Source organism: Narcine bancroftii, chromosome 4, assembly GCF_036971445.1.
Source record: "Narcine bancroftii isolate sNarBan1 chromosome 4, sNarBan1.hap1, whole genome shotgun sequence".
Lineage (NCBI taxonomy): Eukaryota > Metazoa > Chordata > Chondrichthyes > Torpediniformes > Narcinidae > Narcine > Narcine bancroftii.
Genome location: NC_091472.1, coordinates 91,699,616 through 91,724,324, shown reverse-complemented (window position 1 = coordinate 91,724,324; position 24,709 = coordinate 91,699,616). Strand labels below are relative to the sequence as shown.

At 39.2% G+C, this 24,709-nt stretch overlaps 2 protein-coding genes across 5 annotated transcripts in view; one reads left to right on the top strand and one right to left on the bottom strand.

The window, feature by feature from the left end:
- Positions 1 to 707, top strand: part of dzank1 (double zinc ribbon and ankyrin repeat domains 1) — a 151,997-nt gene extending 151,290 nt beyond the window's left edge. For all 4 annotated transcript variants that reach the window (XM_069932015.1, XM_069932014.1, XM_069932011.1 and 1 more), the window contains one exon: positions 126 to 707. In XM_069932015.1, the coding sequence (XP_069788116.1) occupies positions 126 to 291 (166 nt within the window). In that variant the 3' untranslated portion in view covers positions 292 to 707. The remainder of the gene's footprint in view (positions 1 to 125) is intronic.
- A 1,322-nt stretch (positions 708 to 2,029) lies between these two features.
- Positions 2,030 to 24,709, bottom strand: part of kat14 (lysine acetyltransferase 14) — a 32,288-nt gene continuing 9,608 nt past the window's right edge. Inside the window, exons 5-10 of the mRNA XM_069932010.1 lie at positions 20,589 to 21,005; positions 14,150 to 14,715; positions 11,298 to 11,431; positions 7,366 to 7,541; positions 3,020 to 3,210; positions 2,030 to 2,444 (exon numbers count right to left, since the gene is read on the bottom strand). Of these exons, the coding sequence (XP_069788111.1) occupies positions 2,271 to 2,444; positions 3,020 to 3,210; positions 7,366 to 7,541; positions 11,298 to 11,431; positions 14,150 to 14,715; positions 20,589 to 21,005 (1,658 nt within the window). The 3' untranslated portion in view covers positions 2,030 to 2,270. The remainder of the gene's footprint in view (positions 2,445 to 3,019; positions 3,211 to 7,365; positions 7,542 to 11,297; positions 11,432 to 14,149; positions 14,716 to 20,588; positions 21,006 to 24,709) is intronic.

Below are 24,709 nucleotides of genomic sequence, written 5' to 3'. Positions count from 1 at the left end.
CTCAGCAAGAGAGAAGGGAAGTGAGGAAGGAGTAGAGTAAAACATTTTAAACTGGTCAGTATAGCACTATCCAAAATCAACATGCAGTTGATTCAGGCCAACAGATTTATTTTAATTCTTTACAGCTGTAATGCAAGTATAAAGAAGAAAAACAATAAAGGCTTAACAGCATACGATTTGGCTGTTAAGACCAGCAATGATCAACTGACATCATTGTTTGCTGCAAAAATGGGACAGGGTATGTTGGACAAATTTACCAAGACCAAGCATGTCAGCCTGGATGTCTACTAACGCTCTCTTCAAGCTGCAAAACATTTGGACCCAAGGATTGTGAAGCATTAATCTGCAATTTTCAAGAACGCTTCAACTTACCAAAGCAAACTCTCACTTGTAAAAGTCATCTGTAGATTTCAGAATACTCTTGTTGACTGTCTTGAAGAATCAGTGTCTGTGTTTTTTTTCTATTATAAACTAGATGTATTGATGTGGTTTACCTCAAAACCTTTCAGTTTCCAGTTGGAATCGTGAAAGAATGAGTTTTTTGCCTTATGGTTTGAGAGAAATTGAGTGTAAATGAAAGTAATGTACTAGACACCTCATAAAAAAGTGAAGTTTAATGATGTGATGCAAAACCAAATCAATGTGGTTTAATTATCAAATTTGATTCTTTGTTTTGAAATGTTTTCCAAAATAAAATTAAAACACGAGTGATTTGGAGTGATTATTGACCCACCTTCCTACACAATTTGCCACAAATTGACTGGAAATCCATTCTCAATCATGTTTTTGATCAGATTGACAGAAGAATTGGCAGTAGAGTTGGAAGTTTTCAAGTATTTCCTTATGAACTTACTTCTCATTTTTATGAGACATCATTGAGCACTGTAGTACTTCATAAGGCCAAAGAATTGAAGCCAGGATAGATAGGTCATGCTGCTCTGTCATTCAGTAATAGATTCATGACCAATCTTTGACCCAATATATTTCAATACATGGATAACAGTCTCATGAATCCTTTCTGCACCCTTCTTCACTTAATGACATCTTTCTTATAGCTGAGTGACAAGAAATGGGTAAATAGTCCAAGTGGTCTCCCTAATATCTTGTACATGTGTAACATGGCATCCCTACTCCTGTAATTAATGCTCTAACTAATGAAGGTTGGCTTGCCAAGTGCTTTCTTCACCACCTTATCTACCTGTGAAACAACACCCATGGTCTCTCTATTCTATGACACTTTTCAGGGCTCCAACATTTGTTGTGCAAGTCCTGCCCGGTTTGGCTTACCAAAATATAATTTTGACAAGGGTTAAGTTTTTTGACCCACTTTCCCAGATGATCTGGACCATGTTACAATCTCAGATTACTTTCTTTACTGAAAGAAATAACTGGAGACTAACGTATGAAAAGAATTTGGCAAACTTAGGTCAAGCAGTTAGAAGGGTCATAGATTCAAGCTACTCCAGAGACTAGAGCTTAAGGTCAAGGCTGACTCCGTACAGATGAACTAAAGGCCGAACTGTTCTCCAGACACAAACAATGGTACAATGTTACTTGAAGAACAGGGTAATTCTCTCCAATGCCTAGCCAGCACATGTCCTTCAAACAGCATCACTAAAACAAATCCCCTGGTTATTATCTGACACTGTAGCAATTTGTTGTGCACAAATTGGCCTCTGACTACAGTTGAGGCTATTTCTTTGCCCTTACAGCAAATGGGGACGCCCTGAAGCTAACAGGCTCTCCTGCTTCACCACTTCATCTATCAGGCATAAGGCAGGTCTGCCCATCTCAGCAACACAGCTGCCCTCATTCCATAAGCAAACATTTCCCAATTTGTTATATGATAATGAATGATTTATGACTAAACAAAGTTAATCACTGAGGACAAAGTACGGCATTTCACTCCTTCAATGCACTTACTGACACTAAAATATAATAGGGCGATGCAGATCAAGAACCATTCTCATACTCCTAAAAGAAAATACAAATACTCCTTTGCACTTCAATAAGGCTGAGAACACCGTAGAATTGTTCATGTGTTTAATTGCAATTGTTTCCTTGATGCAGCCAGCTGAGGTTAGTATAAAATTGGTGATTCTTTAAGCAGGAATGGTCTTGTACAACATGGGATCCAAAAACTTTACAGTATGTTGACCATTGCTCTTACTTAATTAACATCAACAGGTTGTTTTCCAGATACTGAGCTTTCAAGCACATGATCTATTCAATCCCATTCTAGTTTTTTCCATGAACTGGATTCCAAATTATTATCTCCGCAATCGGAGGAGAAACGCATGTTTGCACTGCTTACTATCCAAGGGATGATACTTGTCATAGAAATCCAAGATATATTCCTCAGCCTTGAATCCAAACTTTTGATACAGCAACATAGCAGGGTTACTGGCAGAGACATGTAGAGTCACATCCTTTCCCATGCATGTCTGGAAAACAGGAAGATGAAAGAACACAGATAACAGGGACCCATAATAAACTGCAATGCAGGATTATACAGGCCAACTTGTGGGATATACATTGATGATGGGGGATTTTTGCAGAGATGCTGAAGCCTTAGGCCATGAATAAGAAAGTTCACACAGAAAATACTGTTGTGCTCTTCCTCACACCCCTCGTAACTATTCAGTAGGAGAATTCCTGCAGGAATAAACTTTCTCAGGAATAGTATGAACACAAAAGAATTGCAAATGACTAAAATAAGACTGAAGTGGCATTAAGAAATGTTTGGTAGCTGGGAAACTGAAGCTGCAAACAAGTTAACAGCAGAGAGCATTCAACATTAAAATCAGGTAGGAGTAACCTGTGCAATCTAATAAAGTGATGATGTCCTAGTGATTGAATATGTTATTGTGAGTTATTGTAACGGAATTGACTTTTTGACAAAATACTGCATTAAGTTAAAGCTTTTCAAATTTTAAACCATTCTAATGGAGTGATGGGTCTTACACTTAATAGAGCCACACACCTCCAATACACAGTTCAACACAAAGGAACAGTCTACCTGAATGAGATGGTAGATCATGAAGGTTGCAATTCCAGCTCTCCTCCACTCTGGGTGCACCAGCAAGAAGGAAATATAAGCCTGGTTGTACTTCACATCAGGAACCATGAAGCCAAAGCCAATAATAACTTTTTTGTACAGAACAACAACACTGAAATCTGGGTACTGCAAGCACTCTGCCAAGTCAATGCCTGTGTGGGTTATAAAAGGAAACAACTAGAAATTCCTCTCAAATAACACAGCACAAAATATATGACTTCACATTTTGTACAAAAGGAGTTCAACAAAGAGAATTGTGATAATTGGTAATCATATTTAGAGAAGTTCAGGATTTGACTGCAGTATTAAATATCATTATTTTTGAACATGAGAAAAATGCTTTTATTGAATGGACCAATGAAACATGCTTGCCCAAGCAACTAAATGATACAATTTACATTTCTTATTGCATACAAATGCCTCTGTAGGTTTGCGTTCCCTCACCCACTAACCTACCTCCTCCGCAACATCCCCAGCTTCCATAAATAACTCAGTTTCTGGCTTCCTCCATTTCAGGATTCTAATACATACTTTATTTGCTTTGGATGGAATATAAGAAGAGAGGAAAGGGGTGGCATTTCTTTTCCCTGATGCACCCACTGCCCAGCAGATTGGATGATAACAGGAGTTAGCACCAAGTAGCTACATGCTGCAAGGCATGTCAAATCAGTACTGCATACATTAGTGTCTTGATTATAATGGATCAAATTAAAAGAAGGAAGATTTGTCTGAGTTCTATTAATGCATCACTAAAAATGCTTTGTAAAAGCTATTGTGAAACTAACCTTTTTGTTACAATCACAGTGTCATTGGAGGCCCTAAATATACAGGGCCCTCCATAATGTTTGGGACAGTTACTTTTTTTTTTCCTTTATTTGACCCTGTGCCCCAGTTTTACATTTGTAATCAAACAATTCACGTGATTAAAGAGCACATTCTAGATTTTATTCAAGGTTATTTGTATACATTTTGGTTTGACCAAGTAGAAATAAATTACAGCACTTTTTAAACATAGTCCCTTCATTTCATGGCACCATAATAATTGGGATATTGGCTTCACAAATGTATGAGTACTCAGGTATGTTTAATTGTTTAATTCTTCTTTCTTTGGCTTGGCTTCGCGGACGAAGATTTATGAAGGGGTAATGTCCACGTCAGCTGCAGGCTCGTTTGTGGCTGACAAGTCCGATGCGGGACAGGCAGACACGGTTGCAAGGGAAAATTGGTTGGTTGGGGTTGGGTTTTTCCTCCTTTGTCTTTTGTCAGTAAGGTGGGCTCTGCGGTCTTCTTCAAAGGAGGTTGCTGCCCGCCGAACTGTGAGGCGCCAAGATGCACGGCTCTTAGAACGCTTCCACCAGCGTTGTCTCCGCTCCATCCTCAACATTCATTAGAGTGACTTCATCACCAACATCGAAGTACTTGAGATGGCAGAGGCCGACAGCATCGAATCCATGCTGCTGAAGATCCAACTGCGCTAGGTAGGTCACGTCTCCAGAATGGAGGACCATCGCCTTCCCCAGATCGTGTTATATGGTGAGCTCTCCACTGGCCACCGAAAAAGATCTAGGTTTACTCCCAAGCTTTTTAATCACCTTTGGAGTTTGTAGTTACCATTTTGCAACATGAGGAACAATGTGGTGCCAGAGAAAGTCAAAGGAGCCATTGTGAGGCTGAAAAACAAGACGACACATCATCCAAACCTGAGGGTCATCAAAATCAACAGTTTGGAACATCATTAAGAAAGAGCCTACTAGTGGGCTCATTAATATCAAAGAAACTGGTATTCCAAGGAAGACCGCTGATGAGAGAAGAATTCTCATCATAATAAAGAAAAATCCCCAAATGTATGTTTGACAGATCAGAAACACTCTTCAGGAGACAGGTGTGGATATGTCGATGACTGATGTCTGCAGAAGACTTAATGAACAAAAATTCAAAGACTACATTGCAAGATGCAAACCACTAGTTAGTCACAGAAAGGATGGCCAGATTACAGTTTGCCAAGTAATATTCAAGAGCCTACAAAATTCTGGAATATCTGAGATAAATATAGCCACTTTTGAACAATTATCAGCTAAATTTAATCTTTATAAGACACTTTTTTAGATATTTACAAGTTAGACATTTTGTTCAATCCAAGCTTTCTGATTTTCCTCAAATCGCAAATGCTAATATTCTTGATGTATTTTTAACCTTTTTTTTCCATGGTGGATTGATATATATTTATAATGATTTATTGGATTTAAGATCAGTCTCTATGGCTGGAATTAAGAAAAATTGGGAATGAGATTTGAACATATTTTCAGATGAAAACTGGTATTCTACTCTCAGCTTGATTAATGATTCTTTATTTTGTAAAAGTATTGCTTATTACAATTTAAGGTGGTGCATAGAGCATATATGCAGATACTGATACCTCTGCACCTGAGGAGAAAGTTTTAGCCTTTACCACATTGATAGCCAGATAAGCAATTTTATTGAAATGGAAAGATGACTCTTCACCTACCTATGGCATAACCACTATGACATAATGTCCCATTTAAACTTGGAGAAAATTAGATACAAAATTAAAGATTTTGAATGTCCAGAGATTCTCTGTCCGATGTCTGGAGGTCACCATCAGAACCACAATTTCTCTTTTTTTTCTTTTTATCAATTTTTATTTAGCTTAAATTGGCAAATATAGGTTTAACATGGTTATCATAGATTAATTCAATTACTTGTTTCTTAAGCAGATCAAGGAATTGTCAATGTAGTTCAATTAATTTTTTCTTTTTTTTGTACTTGCATGTATATGAGATGACTTGTTATGAGTTTTCCTTAAAATTTTGTATGCAAGTTTATATGTTAAACTCAATAAGAATATTTAAAGAAAGAAAGAATAGAATTCTGGAAAAAGGTCTTGACCAAAATTAACCTGTATCAGAGTGATGGCAAGAGCAAAGTGTGGAGGCATAAAGGAACTGCCCAAGATCCAAAGCATACCATCTTTTCCCTGGTTTGCATCTTGTAGTGTAGCCTCTTTATTTCTATTCATGAAGGTTTTTATGGACAGTTGTCATCAACACATCCACACCTACCTTCTAATGTTTCTGATCTGTCAGACAAGTTTTAGGGGATTTTTCTTCATTATGGTAAGAATTTTTCTCTCATCAGCAGTGGGGGTCTTCCTTGGAATACCAGTCCTTTGCGATTACTAAGCTCACCAGTACGTTTTCTTCTTAATGATGTTCCAAACTGTTGATTTGGGTAATCCTACGATTACTGTTTTATTCTTGTTTTACAAACTCATTATGGCTTATCTGACTTTCATTGGCACAACTTTGGTCTTCATGTTGAAAAATGGCAACTGTAGACTTCAAAGGTGATCAAAAGCTTAGAAAAAAGCCTAGCTCTCTCTCATTCACACCAATGAAGCAATTAACATTCCTGAGTAATTCAAAACACCTGTGAAGCCAGATGTCCCAAACATTATGGTGGCCTGAAATGAGGGGACTATGTATAAAAAGTGCTGTAATTTCTACATGGTCAAACCAAAATGTATACAAATAACCTTGAATAAAATCTGGAATGTGCAATTTAATTACATGTACATTGTTTGATTACTAATGTAAAACTGTGGAGAACAGGGGTAAGTAAAGGAATAGTGTCTTTGTTCCAAACATTATGGAGGGCACTTTATACAATAGGTTGAATAACATTAGTATATGGCACAATAATTATGACTAATAATTTGTTGGAAATACTCAACAGTTCTAATGAAATGCCATCAATCCAAATCATTTATAGATGCTACCTGACCTGAATTTTTCTCAATGTCACAGGTAAAAAATTAGAGGAAAGGGAATTAAAACTGACATGAGGAATTTTTTTCTTTTACAAGTGCCAAGTAGTTATAATAGGAATGCATTACCTTCACATGTGTGGAGTCAAGTCCCAGTGTGTCTTTCATGAGGGAAGGCAATAAATATATGATGGAGTAAAATCTGTAAGATTACAGCAAAGACACCAGGGAATGGAACTGAGAGCTGCTGTCATAGACAGCCAACATGTACACAATGAGCCAAATGGTCTCCTGCTTCTGTGATTCCTCATGTTATACGTTGATATCAAGTGGTCTCAATAACATACTTATAAATTGCTCAGTTCCAAGCAATGATCATTGTGACCCCTTACAACCTGCCAAGCGGAAAGTGATCCAATTTCTTTGTCCATTAACCAGCCCTCTATCAATAAGTACAGTACATTAACCCATGTGCTCCTACCACTGGATGAGATTTCACTGTTAAAACAGAAAATTAAAATACCTGGCCAGAAGAATTCTTGGCACATTGAATTTATTGTAGGAATAAAATTAGGGCACACATAGCAGTAATCAACAGGAGCTTCAGCCTCCGCTTTCCAGCTCGGGTCATTCCGGTGTGGATATGCACGAATTTCAGCTAGTAGTTTCATCTTAGGTGGAGTACAGTCAAAATCACGCCTAATGTGGCAAAATAAGAGAACTCAATTTAGAAAAGAATTGTTCTACAAAGGTTTCAGCTGGCAAAGCTGTGAAAATCTAAATAATATGATTAAGCTAAACACAGCTGGCTGTGGCAGTAACAACAGATACATGTTCAACACTGAATTTCTCTGGATGCAAGGATGTAATTTTTCATTTTACATGAAAGAAAAATGTTTGCTTTAAACATCAGTCCATTTTTAGATGGTGAGTAGAACCTCACTATGTTCTTCAACAACTTCTCCAGAAAATGTTTATCCAAATCAACTCAGTTCAGAATTATAGAAGCAGATAGAACCACTTGAACGCCATTCATGCAAGACTTCTGATGAAGTGTGGTGCCAGTTTTACATCCACTTACTATCCATAATCTTGCAAAGATCTCATTGTCACTAACTATTGAGAACTATATTTGAAATCATCTTTTCAAATAGTACAATCCAAAATCCAACAATTTTGAGCCAATCAATTTGAGACCTATTGCTAATAATTTTATATTTATGGTCTCTGATTAATAATACTTAAATTGTTTATTGTCACAAATGAAAAACTGTTCTGTGCATTATCTAGGCAATTATAACAGATAGTGACAGAAAAAGTACAGAGTTTCAGAAAAAAATTCCGTTGAAACATTTTACTGATGGTAGTCCAGTCAGAGTCCAATCACAGTGATAAACCGCTATTGAACTTAATGGTGAATGTTTTCAAACATGTGCATCTTCTGCCTGCTGGGGGGGGGGGTAGTGAGTGTGATTGGGTTGAGATGGATCTGTTATATTAATTTCTTTCCTGAATCAGCAGGGAGGTCAGAGTCGATGAGGTGAGGGGATTAGTGTGATGGCCTGAGTGTGTTAACAAATTCCTGAATTTTCTTGTGGTCTTGGACACATCAGTTCCCATACTAAGCTGTAAGACATCCAGACAGAATACTTTCTGTGCACCGAGCCCACTATTCCAAAGTTAAATTGGCTAAATTTTATTCTAATCTCTCTTCTAAATGTGATAAATGTATAACTGAAGAAGGTACATTTTATCATATATACTGATTATGTCCTCTCTCCAATTCTTTAGTTCTTAATATTAATTAGACTTCAAATATTTTTCTTGCTCGCTTTGGAATAAGTGGGCTAACAGGTTTGATATTGAATGCATCATAATCCCATGTAGTTGCCCTCATTTCCCTTATCACTAGAAGGGCCATATTGATGAGATGGAAAGATGCTGTCTCTCCCACTCATACTCAATGGATGTCTGATATGATGCTGTGCCTGACTGGAAAATATTAGATGTTTCACTATTGAAATGAACCTTAATTTTGTTTCTTTATGGAATTCTTTTCTCAATTATTTTCAAAATTCGTAAGATTAACTACTTTCTGGTTTAAGACCCCATTGGTTTCCTTATTTTTTAAAATTATCAGTAGTGGTCTGTCCCTGCTAAGCCAATAGCCTTTGTAGGGCGGGGTTAGATATGTAAAATAGTATTTCTTTTTGTTTTTCCCCCCACTTCTTTTCAATGTAACATAGGTTACAATACCATCTGTATTATTCTAATAACATTTGTTAAAATTCTATTTTATTCTCATGTAAATTGGCCTGTTTCCGTGCTGTAATTGTTATATGATTATATGGTTACCTGTCTAACATTTATACGATGAAACTAATAAAAATATTGAAAGAGAATACTTTTTGTGGTGCATCTATAAAAGTTCGTCAGAAACTTTGGAGAAATGCCAAATTTCCTTCAGCTTCTGAGGAAGTAGAGGCATTGGCTAAAGGGAATAATTTTTATTTTCCCATTCTAACAAAATGCCTTGATTTGGTCACCTTGAACTTTTCCAATCCTACGTGTAGTGTGCCATGCTTAGTTATAGCCTACTAACCTTTCTGAACCATTCTATATTGGTAATGATTGGAAACAACGTTTAAACCTATAGTTCAGACTACAACCGGACTAAATGTAAAATTGACATTTTAGTCAATAGTTCATTACTCTTAAGATGATTTCCCTTTTCACTCCCAAGTAACATATTTAACCTTAGAAATATTGTGACTTCCCCTTAATTCCCATGAAGTATTAAGTTCAAGTTTACATTTTGTTTTCATGTGCACCAAGGCACAGTGAAAAGGTTTGTTGTGCATGAAATCTAGCAAGTGTATTCATAGGTTGTGTAGCAGAATAAAAGAATATGTGAGAGGAACTCGTGGGCTGAAATAGTCTGCTACCTGCCGATTGTCTAAATTTTTAAAAATCAGTTTGAATGGAGTAAAGGCAACATTATTTGACAAGTATTATTAAAATGGTCTACAGATAGTGATCTCTATTAAATCAAGTTTTTTTGCTTTGGCCATTACCCAATGGGTTCAGAGTCATATAACACTCATGCCAAGTGCTTTAGATCATTTTATTACATCAAGATGGAACAAAACAACAAGAAATTGTAGAACCCAAAAGGATGGGAGAAGAGTTCTCTAAATTTTATTGCTAAATTGAGGCCAACATCCTACAATGTACAATTACAAAATATTAATTGTATAGAAACAAGTCATTCAGTTAATCAGATCTATGGTATCTGTGCTGCAAATGAGCTTTCTTCCAGACTTCATCAAACTATGTGAACATTATACAGGTACACAGTCCTTTATCCGGAACCCTTGGGGGACAGTGTGTTCCAAATTTCGGAAAGCCAGATTTAAGCCACCCGAATTGTGCTGCTGTATCTACCCTCACCCCCTTCCAGTGGCGCTGCCAGTCTCCCCCCTCGCCCGGCCGACTTGCTCTGCCGGTCTCTTGCGCTTGCCTGACACTCGCGCTCGCCCGACACTTGCACTGCTGTCTCTCTCCCCACTTGCCGGATTTAGGAGCTTTCCAGATTTTAGATATCCGGATAAAAGATTGTGTACCTGTATTTTGATTTAATAGAAATAAAATGATGTGTTCATACAATTTGATGAAGTCTGGAAGAAGGCTCATTGGTCACTTTCCAGGTTAAATTTTTCCTGGCTCTCCAATCAAATCTAATCTAACCATTTTACATTTAGTCCGGTTGTACTCTGAACTATAGGTTTAAACGTTGTTTCCAATCATATACACTACCATCAAATATTTTTGTTATCTCAATTTTTTTCAGGTTATCCCCCAGTGACCTTTTTTTGTTGATATGCCCAGCAGTTCAAAATTTGCTGAGTGGTTTAATCTGGATGCATTTAATTAGATCTGTGTACCTTCAAAAGTACATTAATTATCTAATAAAATGGAGAATGAAAATGTTCACAATACTTCAAAAGCAGCAGAATGGATGTTCCTCACAAGCTCAAACATAACCACTCTGCTTTTCAATTCTCTTCCTCTAGAAATAAACACCTGTTTTTTTTGCTTTCATATGGCCGTATTAATCTTCTATATGTCTATATTCCCATATCGCTCTACCAATTTTAATCCTTATTCTCCACATCCAAATGTATAGACTCACACTTATACAGTGCTTTGAATGATAATTGGAAAATATACTTAATTCATAGAACTGAGGACCTGATCCAAGTGCAGCTCTCAAATACACCATTCCTATTCTCTACATTTTTAATTGGCTGATCCAAATATTGTTCAGATTCAGCTCTAACATGCTTCTTTTTTTAAATAGGTATCAAAATAGATTCAAATTGTATCAGCCTAAAGGACTGTTGATGTTTCCCAATTCAAGAATAAATTATACTATTGTACCAAAGAAAGTGTTACCTGATATATGGCTTGAGCACTCGTGATGTATATGGGCTGATGATGCATTGGTTCATTATGTCTCCTGATCCAGTCAATCGATGCAGAAACTTTATCCTTTGCTCCTGATATCCTTTTGTGTGAGATAAAGACATCTGAAAGAAGTAACAACCATCAACAAAACCAAACAATAACCTGTACAAGCCACAATCCATCCCATTCTAGCCTGTACCACTCAACTGCTTGTTCAACCAATGTGCCATACTGCTTCAATGCCTGGTCTGCACCAAGTTTCCTAATATCAGGGCATGGCATTTCAGATCTGCAGAGACCTTAGAAAATGGTTGGGCTGGGAACAGAGTGGACAACAGGCCTCAATTCTTGGGGCATGTGTTGAACTGCAGGCTGAGGCCCTGTATGGTCTGGTTGCCAACTCACTATGACCCGTGTGTATGCATAGTGAAGTCAAGGTAAGTTAGTGGGTTAGAAGTTAGGTTCTGGAGATTGAATCAATCATTCACCTCTGAACCTCTGCTGTTGTAATTTGGAATTTGTTGTTTGATTTTCTTTTGTTCCAGATGACCGCTTTGGTGGCTGCCTCCTGCAGCCGGTCAGTCAATTCAGTTCAGGTCTCAAATTTGAGACTTTTAAGCCACTGTTAACACAAGCTGCTTATCAGGCGTACCTCTCTCCAATTCTCTTTCTCTGCTTGCTATCATCAATGTTCTGACTAGAATAACTGCATCCAAATCAGTGTTGACTAGGGTTAGGGTTTGGATTTTATACTCGGCATATAAATGACCCTGATTTTGAAGTGACATTTTTAAGTTTCAAGGATCTCCCTATATAGTAGATGAGGGAGGTTGAGCCTATGGCAATCCACCTTGCTGAACTAATGCATCTTAACCTCCTTTCCTCTGATTTAATGCCTCGGTGTTTGAATATGAAGATTTGGAAAATACTGTCTTCAAAACAAAGCCATCATTGCCACATTAACCTTAAAACCAGTTCACATTAAAAAAATTCAGAGATGTGAAAATTAATGAGAATACAAGTTTAATTTTTCTGCATCCTCTGCAGAATGGGTACAAATGATTGAACAGCTAGAATCTTGTAGGCTCACACCAAAATAGTAAGGCTGTGTTTTGTTAAGTCCAGTAATCATGAAGCAGACAATAGGCTTCTCCTCAGTGGTTCAAGTTCAAATCTGAACATAAATGATGGGCAGGAAAGCTGTGATTTGGGATACAAGGTATGCACAAAATGTGTTTGGACAATGGCAATTCAGTGCTTCACATACTGTACTCCCTGAATAAGAGTGTTCTTCATTAAATCAACCGCTCCACATGGCAAGGCCACAAAGAATTGTTACCACAGAAATGAAAAAGACTTCATGGAAAAATAGGGAATGTTTTTTGGAGCTGAGATGAATGGAATCATGCGGAATAAATCTATTGAAGACACAAAAGACTGCAGATGCTAGAATTCAGTGCAAAAAAAAATGCCACAACCCTTTCTTCATTCAACTAGGTTCTCTCAAACATGCCCTTCTTTCCAACTTGCCCCCAGCCCCTGGTTACCCCATTCCTTTTTCTTTCCCCTTCCCCATCCTCTCTACCCACAATATCCACCCATCCCACCATAACCCCTCCTCCCACTGCTACCATCAGGTCATCATTCCTCCCTCCCTCAGTTCCACAAATCTCCTCCCTGCAACTGCTATCTCCACCTTCAGCCACCCCTTCTGGCTCCATGTGACCCACTTTTTTTTAAATTTCACTTATCATGGTCTTCCAGCTCCACCTGGCTCCATTTGTCCATCATCCTTCACCCTTCATCTGTCCACCCATCACCCAATGACCCCCTCCCTTCTCCCCTCCTATTTTAGACCAGAGCAGGGTTTCAACCCAAAACATCGACTGTTATTTTTGGCCCATGACCTGATGAGTTCCTCTAGTAAATAATGTTTTGAAAAAATACATTCATCCTAACAGCAAAATAGAAAATAGTCACACACAATGTAAAAAGCATTTGAATTCGTAGGTTCCAAACATATTTCTGAGATTAAATAACTACACAATTTGCATTAATGCAAACCATATCTTTTTTACTTTAAATTGTTACTACAGACACATAATGCAAATTTGAAAACATCCATCACATCATCTTCACTCTGGCTGGGGAAGTTCTTGGTGCAATAATTATAAAATGGGTGATAATAAGATTTATCACAGATAAAGTGGTCCAGCGCCATTGAACACACTTCCTCCAAATCGGCAATCTGATAAGTAACATCAGTCTTTCCTGACACCATAGCACAGGAACCAATTTATCTGGATAAGCAGGAGGTTCAGCACATCACCTAATGCAACTAAGAGCCTGAATATGCCTCTGATCATCTGATCTCGAAAGCTAAGTAGCCTCAGGGGAGACCACCTAGAAACACCAGGTTCTGCAGACTTCTGTGAGGGGCTCTGGACAAAGTGGCGACACTCTGTCTGCCTTACGGTAGACAAAAGTTAAAGAATTTCACATGTAGTATTACATGACAATAGTGGAACCTTTACCTAATCTTTATTTCAGTGTGTTTCCAAAAGACTCTGGTTCTCCATCTAATGGTCACAAACTGACACATATGATATGAAAGATGGTTATTATGGCCACAACTACAATGTACTGCTGCACCAAAAGTTTTACTTGCTACAGGTATGCAAGATACACCAACAATAGTATAACTTAAATGACCACAATATGCTATGACTCAAGAAAATGATATAATGAACATAAAAGGATAGACTGATATTAAACAATCATACTCAAACAATACCACATTCAATGTAATTGAAAGACACGGTATTTGCATTTGTTCTCACCTGGTACCGGTCCAAGATCCGAAACTCCTGACTGGTGGTCCGGAAGGCCCCAGTGCCCACAGGCGTCCCAGTACGGTTACCTTCTTTTGCTCTATATACCTCACCAACCAATGAAACTGCAGCTTCAACTGCCTGATCCAAATCAAAAAGGGGCAAACCCCTTTCTCTTTTAGCTTGTCTTACAAGCAATTTGCGGCGGAGCCTCTTGGCCTCAACACTCAAGGCTAAAGCATGAGGACAAGATTCCAGCCTTCGGAGGAGCAGTCTCTCATCATACAAACTGAGGGCTGTATATTTGGGAGCAGGTGCCTGCACATCCCCCTCTGCTTGGACCTTTTTCCTCTCTCGAACCCTGGTTTGTGACAACTCAATGCCATCCTCGGCCTCTTCAACATCACCTTCCATTTTTTCAGTTCTTTCCTCATCCTCTTCAGCTTCACACTTTATTTGCTCAGGTGCCTTCACTTTCTTTCTGCCTATAATCACAGCGCCAGTAGCCACGCTGGGAGGTGGCACATACTCTATTCCGGGATCAATGACGCTGTCTGGATCTCCTTCTTCATCATCTGAAGGGAAAGAAACCATCTCATTAAATCTTGGTTTTCACCTCTGCAATAACTCACTTTTCAATTTTTACCTCAAATGGAAAAAAAGAGTTCAGCTGTTTCGCCCTGCCATTTTCCTAGCTCCTGCACTGACTCATTCACAGAATGTGGATGTCACTGGCAATGCTTGCAGTTATTTCTCATTCCCGACTGCCTTTAATTGAAATAGTGAAATGCAACGGCAATGGTGTACCTTGTCACATATAGGCCAGAGATACAACAGACTGCAAGTGCTGGAATCGAGAGCAAAAAAAAACATGCTGCTGGGTCTTGCAGCATCTATGGAAATAAAGGGATGACCCTGCACAGACCTGCTGAATTCTTTTGGTTGTTTTTTTGCTACCCCAGACCAGGCAAGAACAACAGATTTCCTGCTCTGAAGGACTACCAAATAAGGTGGATTTTATGACAATCTGGTAATTTCACATTGACTATGAGTTCTGCTCTTTTCTCTTTCCTATTTATTTAAATGACGTTTGCCTATTTTGCTCATCTCAACACAAATGCACCCATCTATTTCTCATTTCTGAAACACACACAGCTTTCCCTCTTCCTTCCCCTCTCTCCATCCTAGGTCATTAATATTTGTTATGGACTTCATGTTAATAACCAATTTACCTGGCTAACAACACCAGCAGCAGCTCAGTGTGTAAGGATGAACAGTGATCACTCACAAGCCATCAGAGAGAGTCTGCAACAATTATGTTTTAACTGGTTCACCACTGAAAGTCCAGGATGGCTAGCATAAAATATGTATTTATTGACAGTTACAAAGTAATTCATTACATAGAAAGCCTATTTTTCAATACAAGTTACAAAGATAACTGGCTTACCAGGCTGCCCTACAACTTAAGGACTTGGATTCAATCCTGAACTCAGGTGCTGTCTTAGTGGAGTTTACACATTCTCCCTGTGACCAGTCCACCCCCCCCCACCAAGGTTGCTTCTGGTTTCCTCCCAGATCTCAGTGCCACTCTGAGTTAGTTAAATTGCAGAGAACTAAATGGGAATAGGTTGCAGGCAAACTTGGCAGAGGAGATGGAATTGCACTGTTAACAGGCATAACTTCAAATTGATGAATGCAAATTGGAGGTCTCTGCCCACTGCATCCATAAGCGGCTGAAGTTTGTGCTGCATTCTTTAGACTGAAGGGCATGCGGAGAAATTCCATCAAGCCAAAAGGGGTTATAATTGTAGTCTTAGGAATGCCCTGGGGGTGAACTGGGATGAGGTCCACCTTGGAGAATACCCGTGCCCCATGCAGGTTGCCAGCAAAGTCTTGCATGTGGGGCATGGGATATCTGTCGGGCATGGTAACCTCATTGAGGCGGCAGTAGTCGCCGCATGGTGTTGCTGAACCAAAGGAGAATGGTGTGGGTCCAAAAAGTCTGAATGGAGGAGCTGTTGGCTGCCCTCAGTGCTGGGCCCAGCTTGTGTTTCGGGTGTAAAGGCCTGTGGGGGGTAGGATGGTTATCTCAACATCAGTCTTGTCCAGGAAACGCCTGCCTGACAAGGAATCCCAGATATAAAGGAGACTATCACGTGGGCCAAACGCCGCAGCCATCAACGATGGTTGGCCAGGGCATTTCCCAGAAACCCACAGGGAGGGCGGCATCAACAAGCCTCCTCACCCCATCACTGATGATAGTAGCAGAGGTTTCCCAGGGTCATTAACTTTCCACTGGACTTTGGTCTTGCAGGCAGTTGTTTGTGGGGCTTGCTGATATGGTCCACAACAGCGTTGGTGTCCTTCTTCGCTCTCCAGAGTATGTCTGCCTGGGCCATGACCCTTCGAGGATCGCTGAAGTCCTCGTCCATGAGCAAGAGCTGGATATCCTTGGGCAGCCGCTTCAGGAAGATCTGCTCAAAGAGCAGACAAGGCTTGTGGCCCTTGGTTAGAACGAGCATTTTGCTTATTAGGGTGGATGGGGCCGTCCCCCAATCCATCCATATGCAGCAATGGAGTGGCACGCTCACGCCGAGAGCCCGAAAGTGCAGGTTAACAGCTCTTTGAGGGCCGTGTATTTTCCTTGCTCTGGAGACTGCTGTAGGAAATCCACAACCCTTGCCACTGTGTCCTGATCAAGGGCGCACATAACATAGAAGTAGTGGATGTTGTGGGCGGTGATGTGTCGAAGCTGGAACTAAGCCTCGGCCTGCTCGAACCGCACATGTGGCTGCGACAACCAAAACGTTACGAGCTTGAGTGAGACCCTGTGGATGGTCGCTGGCTCCGCCTGGTCCATCATCTTCGGGTCCAAATGCCGGTTGGACCTGTTAAAGTCACCAATGTAGCGTTAGCGCTATGCGAGCGTGGAGAAAAACGACACTCACACCAAAGCCTTGAAAAACTAGACTGTCTGTTGCGCTTATATGGGCCTCAGGTGCTGACATCAGGACCCACGTCATCAGAGCGTCAACCTGGGAATGACCAGCATTCCCACCAGAGATCCCCATCTTCTTGACATGGGACGACAACCGGTGTCATCCCCAGGTTCACGCGTTCGTTGGCCATTTTGTAAGACGACCTGTGTCTCTATGTGTGGGTGCTACAAAACACTCAAAAAGACAGGTAGCATCTGTGAAAAGTTATTTTCTCAGGACAATTAAAACCTACTAACTCAAAATCATCTCTCCCCACCCTTCCCCCACAGAATCTGCCTGAACATTGCTTTTGTTTTAGGCTTCCCACCTCCAGAGTATTCTGATTTTCATTTGGGAATTATGCTAACACCAAGATTATATTAAATATATTCATGTAAAGAGGCATTTCAATTGACTGATTGTTTAGCATCTCGCTAACTTTTCAAACTTCAAATTTTGAGCATCATAATGTTTTCAAAACAACAAGTTTTGGGTGACACAGGGGAACTTGAGCACAGCTGTTCTTCCCTGTTCCTGCTCTTTAGTTACTGAACTTAAGGTAAGGCCAACTATGATGTGATTATATCTATACAAAGAGAGGAACTCAAATACCTGCAAAAACAAATCTAATGCTGACTCTCAAATAAATTAATGTGATATCATCTTTAAAAGGGCCCTATCTCATTCAATTTTAAAAACCTATCAGCTGATAATGATGTATAAGAGCTCTTATTCTGCTTATTGAATCCATGCTAACTTGTAGATGAGCAATCCCATCCTACCCCCACCCCCCCCAACACATCGCCTTCCCTCTGCCCATCAATTCCCCTTGATTCTTTTGCCATTTACCTGCGCATAAAGGTAATTTACAATGGCAAATTAACCTCCCAACAAGTTTGGCATGTGGGAGGAATCTGGATCAGTAATGACTGACACCACTGACTTCTTGCTGCTTTTCACATCCACGAGGCTAATTCCATTTATTTGAACATGTCCATCTGAACAACATCTTTGTGGCCAAAATAAAGCTCTCCAATCTAGGAAAATACCACCATTCTAGCACCAAGCAACATTGATCATGGTGGCATTAGGATACCAAATAAATATAATAGAAGGCCTGATCATGCACTAGAATCTGCATCAATCTGCTAGTATATAAGCCCATTAGAGTCCAACAGGATAGCACAAATCTCCAGATCTCCCAGCTCCCCAGATGGAAAATTCACCCACTGAAGTAGTAAGCCCACTGAAATGAATGGGAGAAAAAGTGAGGAGAAAGTGGCTTGCCTGCATAAAGCAGAGGGTAGTATCAGGTGAAACGTTATCTGCCCGGAGGCCAGTGCATAGTGGAGTTTCTCAGGGATCTGTTCTGGGAGCCCTGTTCTTCGTGATTTTTATAAATGACCTGAACGCAGAAGTGGAAGAACAGGTTGCAGATTGGAGACAACGTTAAGAGCAGGGGTTGGCAACTTTTTAAAACACTCACATTCCACCTTAAGTACTCCCTATGCCGTAAGTGCTCTGTGATTGGTAAGGGATTGCTTAAGATGGTATGTGAGTGGGAAGGGAAGGTTGAGAACCACTGCCCTTGACCAATTGTTACTGAAATAATTTGCTTGAGAAAAATTGACACTGGTCCATTTCCTTTGGAGTTATGAAACCGTGCACATAACGGTCAATTAGGTACGATTAAAACAGTGGTTTTCAAACTTTTTTATTTCTATTTGCATACCACTTTAAGCAATCCCTTACCAATCACAGAGCACTTATGGCATAGGAAGTGAAGCAGGATGAAAGGCGACTTAATCGAGATCTACAAATTTATGAGAGGCATAGACAGAATGGACAGCCAACACCTTTTCCGAGGGCGACTGTTTAAGAAAAGGGAAGAAAAGCTTAGGAGACTGGTCAGAAGTAAGTTTTTTAAAAATAAACACAAAGAGTAGTGGGTGTCTGGAATGCATTGTCCGGGTGGTGGTGAAAGTTGGTACAATAGGGACATTTAAAAGATTCTTGGATAAGCACATGGATGAAAGAAAAATTGAGGATTATGGGTGTGAGGTAGGGAAAGTTTAATAGGTTGGCACAACATCATGAGCCAAAGGGCCTGTACTGTGCTGTAATGTAGAAGGTAGAAACTCACGTGAATAGGGTGGTGAAGAAGGCTTTTAGTATGCTGGCCTTTATCAATCATTGCATGGAATATAGGAGTTGGGAGGTGATGTTGAGATTGTATAAGACGTTGGTGCGGCCTAATTTGGAGTTCTGTGTGCAGTTCTGGTCGCCTAATTATAGGAAGGATATAAACAGAGTGGAGAGAGTGCAGAGAAGGTTTACCAGAATGTTGCCTGGGTTTAAGCATCTGGAGTATGGGGAGAGATTGGACAGATTGGGTCTTTATTCTTTGGAGCGTAGAAGGTTGAGAGGGGATTTGATAGAAGTATTTAAGATTATGAAAGGGATAGACAGAATGGATGTGGATAGACTATTTCCGTTAAGAGGAGGAAAGTTTAAAACAAGAGGACATGAGTTAAGAATTAAGGGGCAGAGGTTTAGAGGTAACATGAGGGGGAACTTCTTTACTCAGAGAGTGGTAGCTGTGTGGAATGATCTTCCGGGAGAAATAGTGGCGGCGGAGTCAATTGTATTATTTAAGAAAAGGTTGGACAGGTATATGGATGAGAAGAAGATGGAGGGTTATGGGCATTGTGCAGGGAGGTGGGACTAGAAAGGGGTGTTTGGTTCGGTGCGGACTAGAAGGGCCTAATGGCCTGTTTCCGTGCTGTAATTGTTATGTTAATGTTCTGTTTTCATGTAGATTTGATTACGGTAGGTTAAAAGCTTTTGGGCTCATGCTTTTTTCTTTTTTTTTTTAAAAAACTTTTAAAGGTTCTAAAATTACTTTCAATCTTGTTTTCAATTTATATATTTTTCTAAAGATAAAATAGGCCCTAAATTATTTTGAAAACTTGTAAGTAATGCATGGCTTGTGAACCAGGGGAGAGGACCTCACTTGCTGTAGAACCCATTTGTTAGTGCATTAGCCACATGCTCTAGGTCAAACTCTACACTCCCTCAGTCAGTGATGGTGGACCAGAAGCCAGCTTCCCAATGGAAGGCTGAGCCCAGGAATTCATTAAACGAAACAATGATCCTGGTGACCAGCAACCACAGGACAGCAAGAGATGAATCAGATGCTCCTTTGTTCTAAATGAAAATAGATTTTCACTTCTTTAAGAATATTGAAACAACAAAAAGGAAGATGTGCACAAAGTGCTTCAACCTCAATGAAAATATTGCCCAGTGTGCTTGGGAGTCCTTAACTCTTCTTCACATCTAAGGTTAATATGGCCTCAATTCTACCCTAAAGACATCTTATCCAGCTGCAGAACCATTAGCCACATTTTTGTTTCAACTGCTTATTAAAAAAGCATATAACCATGATTCATTGAAATCAAATGAATTCTTACCGTGAAATAGTGCCTGAGGGGGCATAACATCAGGAATAAGGTCTGCTTCAGATAAAAGACTAGGAGTAGCTGAATGAGATAACGGTGTTCCTGGAGCAGAGAAGTCCAATGAGGGGGATGGAGAAGGGCTGGTAAGTGGCGTGCGATCTGAGGAACTCAGAGAAGAAAAGTCAATCACCTCCCCTTTCTCCAGGACCATTTCTGTCCTGCGGGTCCGGCTGGATAACTTCACTGGAGTGGATGAGGTGCTCCTGTCAGTGAAGTTAGCAGCTTCCTTCTGAGCACGCCGAATGTCCTTCGCTTCCTGAGTACGTGAGCGTTTTTCCTTCAGTTCCATGGCTGTTTCTACAGGGTTGCGACTTACTCGTTTCCGAAGCCCTTCCACTGTAATGATTGGCTCCAAAGGAGGTTTGACAGCTGTGAAATGAAATAAATCAATACATCATTCCATCAAACATTTCATTCACTAAACGTTAATGCTTAATTTCCTGTACATAGTCCTTTTACATAGCACAGACCAGGAATGCGAAATGGAGAAGCAGTTCCAACTTCAATATTTTAAAAAACCTGCGGCTTAGTGCAGAAATATAAACTTGTCTAAATTAGCAAACCATGTGGGTGGAGACAGGTCTAAAGCAGCATATAAATTAAAGGCCTGAAGAATAAAGTAATGAAAGTAGAATAAATACACAGGTCAAAAGTATGCAGCAAGAGAATTTTGCTGAATGATCTCATACAAACAAGAAACAAATAGAAATATTTTGATAAATGCATTTAATGCTTAATTAAACTAAGTATAAGGAACAGCTCAATAAAAAGGGATTTTCTATTATCATTTTTATCAGATAAAAGAATAACAGTAAATAGAAGGTAATTGAAGGTAATCTTAAAGTAATTTATTTAAAAAATCTTACGACTGCACTCTCACAGTTGGACTTCACTTTGCTCTTAGGAGGTCTTGAAAGACTTACAAGCTTGCTATTGCAAAAGCCTTTATATTGTGTTTAATTCTGTCAACTCAAGACAGGCATTAAAAAAGCTCAAAAGATTTAAATAATTAAAAATGGAAATTACAGAAATAAGTTCACTTTAAAACTTACCTAAAGACATTAAGTCAAAGTAAAATAAACAAAGCACAATCTATTCATGTTTTTCATTACAATTGATGACAATGTTCAAAGAGCAGCCACCATAAAGCTGAAAGAACCCAATGCAATTGGCTCATGAGTTTACTGCTGCCAAGTCCAGCAGCAGAAGGGGAGGTTTAATGTGCTACAATACTCAGCCCTTCGCTGGCAGTTCTCTGCAAACCTGGAGGCTAACACTAAGTATGCTTCAGACTCAAAAAGAGTTACAACAAGAAATCCAGGGTGATTTTGGTGAGCGAGATGAAAGTTAGAGAGGAATTGTGATGCCTTCTCTTCCAAACTATGTTTTTCTTCTTTGAAAGGAAATAATTTTGAGTGATGTGCAGAGTATATTTAAAATAAAAACACAAAATATTACAATTACTGGGGCATGCTGAATGATCAGTCTTTTCTTGTCATTATACTTAAACAGCAAGTCCATATATAGGTATATATTTGGAAACACAAAACTGTTCTTAATATAATTCGACTGCTCATTTTTATTGTGCTGTTTTGAAGGAATTGTCTAGAACTCTGAATATACTCTGAATATTTAAAATCATTTCCCAATAAGTTACTAAATAACTAGATGATAGCCCTTCTACTGGTAATGGTTGGCCTTCTACATTAATGGAAGCCAATGTATAACATCCATTACATCTAGCAGCAGTCCTCACCTACACTAAAATCAATGAATATTAGCAGCAGAGGCTTAATCCACTTGCCATTTCTGTGAAAGAATTACATTTCAACTTTTTAATACTTCAGAAAGTGGTTAATTAATGTCTGTTTGGACCAGAGTGCAGCACAGTGAGAGGATATGATTGAGAGAGACTCCTGAAGAATGCAGATTGTTGATGGAATGACAAGTGGAGGAAAATAAATGCATAGGAGACACTGCTGTTGTAACAAGGACAAGGCAGAAAACAGAGTGAAAAAAATGGAGATTAACAAAGAAGCAATCAGGGCAGGGTAATAGATAACATGTGAGCAATCTTGAGATACAGAATGAGTAACAGTGAAAAACAAAGTACTGGAACATATAACAGGGGGGCAATGACAGGGACTAAAGGTGCCAGTCACTTTAGTGACCAAGAATATAAAGTGAAAGAAAAAAAAGGATTAAAATAAGATGGAAAGGAAGATGTGAGAACATTAGAAGTGCATTAGAAAAGGATGAAAAGATAGAAATAGTGAGAAGGCTGAAATAACAGAACCCCCCCTCCCAAAAAAAGCAACAAGAATATAATATGGGAACACTTCTATTTACTCCATACAAACCATGATCAAAGCCCCACGATGGGGCAGCATGGTTGCGCAATACTATAATAGCGCCAGTGAGCCAGATTCGAATTTGACGCTGTGTGTAAAGAGTTTGTACATTCTCCTCATGGCTGTGTGGGTTTTTCTGGGTTCGCCTGTTTCCTCTCACCTTTCAAAACATACAAGGTTGTAGATTAATTGGATGGCACGGGTTCTTGAACCATAAGTGCCTGTTACTGTAAGGAATGGCTAAATTAAAAAAAATTAAAGCAACTCCCACCAATTCCACAGCAGGAATGATCAAAACAATAAATAGGCATGTATTTGATTTAGGAATGGCTTGTCTGTTTCTGTTTGTGCCAGCACAACCTTACAAAAATCAGCTAATACTTATTAAGATTCTCAAGTTTTAAGATAGTCAGTGATAACAGCTCAAAATTACCATTATGCCTTGTACATGTAATAACATATTCACCATCTGGTGTGCATCAAAATTATAAATAATTAGAATGTTTACAAAAAGGATAACAAACACAGCACTTGCCAACAAAATTAAAATTCTAAGGTTGAACAGTTGTGAATAAATGCCTTTTTTTTATAAAACACAATGCACACAATCGAAAGAATCAATTTTAGCAGAGCTGCTGATGGAAGCTTCAACTCCAATAGCAGTATTTACACCACAGGCTTCTTGTCTTTCCATTTCTAAGAACAGGAGCAGCTGAAGGGCAATTTCTTTCTTCACATCATTAATTATATAGAACTTGCCCAATACTTGACAAATAAAAATTCAAAACACAGAAATGCTGGATGACCTCAGTCGGCCTCACAGCTCCATAGGAGGTAAAGATATATTACTGACGTTTCGGGCCTGAACCCGTCCTCAAGGTATGACCGACGTTTCGGGCCTGAGCCCTTCCTCAATATCTTTACCTCCTATGGACGCTGTGCGACTGACTGAGTTCCTCCAGTATTTCGATGTTTTGACTACAGTCACAGCACTTGCATACTTTTGTGTTTCATTCTTAACAAAGAATTACCTCTAACTGGCAGTTGCCAAGCATACCCTCCCTCAAATTAAAAAAAATACATGCAATGACCAAAATGATTAGTTTGAGAAGAGTCTTTCTTGTTTTTTTTAATTCACATTGTGACATTTTAATTGTCTTATAGATTAGCAATAAAATATTGGCTACATTTCAATGGGCTGGTTTAATAGCTTTAATTTTGCAGCTAATAAGAGGTTAGAGTAATTTTGACTAAGCAAGTATGAAAATAAACAAGATCAGAACAGCTACATACCCCTCTTTCTCACTTTTCTTAAAAACATAAGCTAGTGTAACAATTAAAAGCTATTATAACTGAGCATTGCACTGAGTTTCAGGAGCCAAACAAACAGGATTACTGTTCTATTTATTGACTGAGCGTGGAAATCAGGTGAGCACAGGATTTACTTCCTCAATGTTTCCCACTTAAAAATACAGCCTGTTGGCAACTCACACATGAACTTTAATCACCAGATTTTATGGAACCACACCCCAATCCTAAGAGAAAACAATGACATAGAAAACAGTAACACACCATTTGGTCAGAACGAAGAGAAACCCGCCATTTCGCCAAAGGCAGTTTGCCTGTTTTATTTTGATCAGTGATCCTACTGGGACAAAGTTCATTCCCAGCATGGAAGAAAAGTTAGTGGGAATATTCCTGTTACTCCTAATTCAAAAGGAG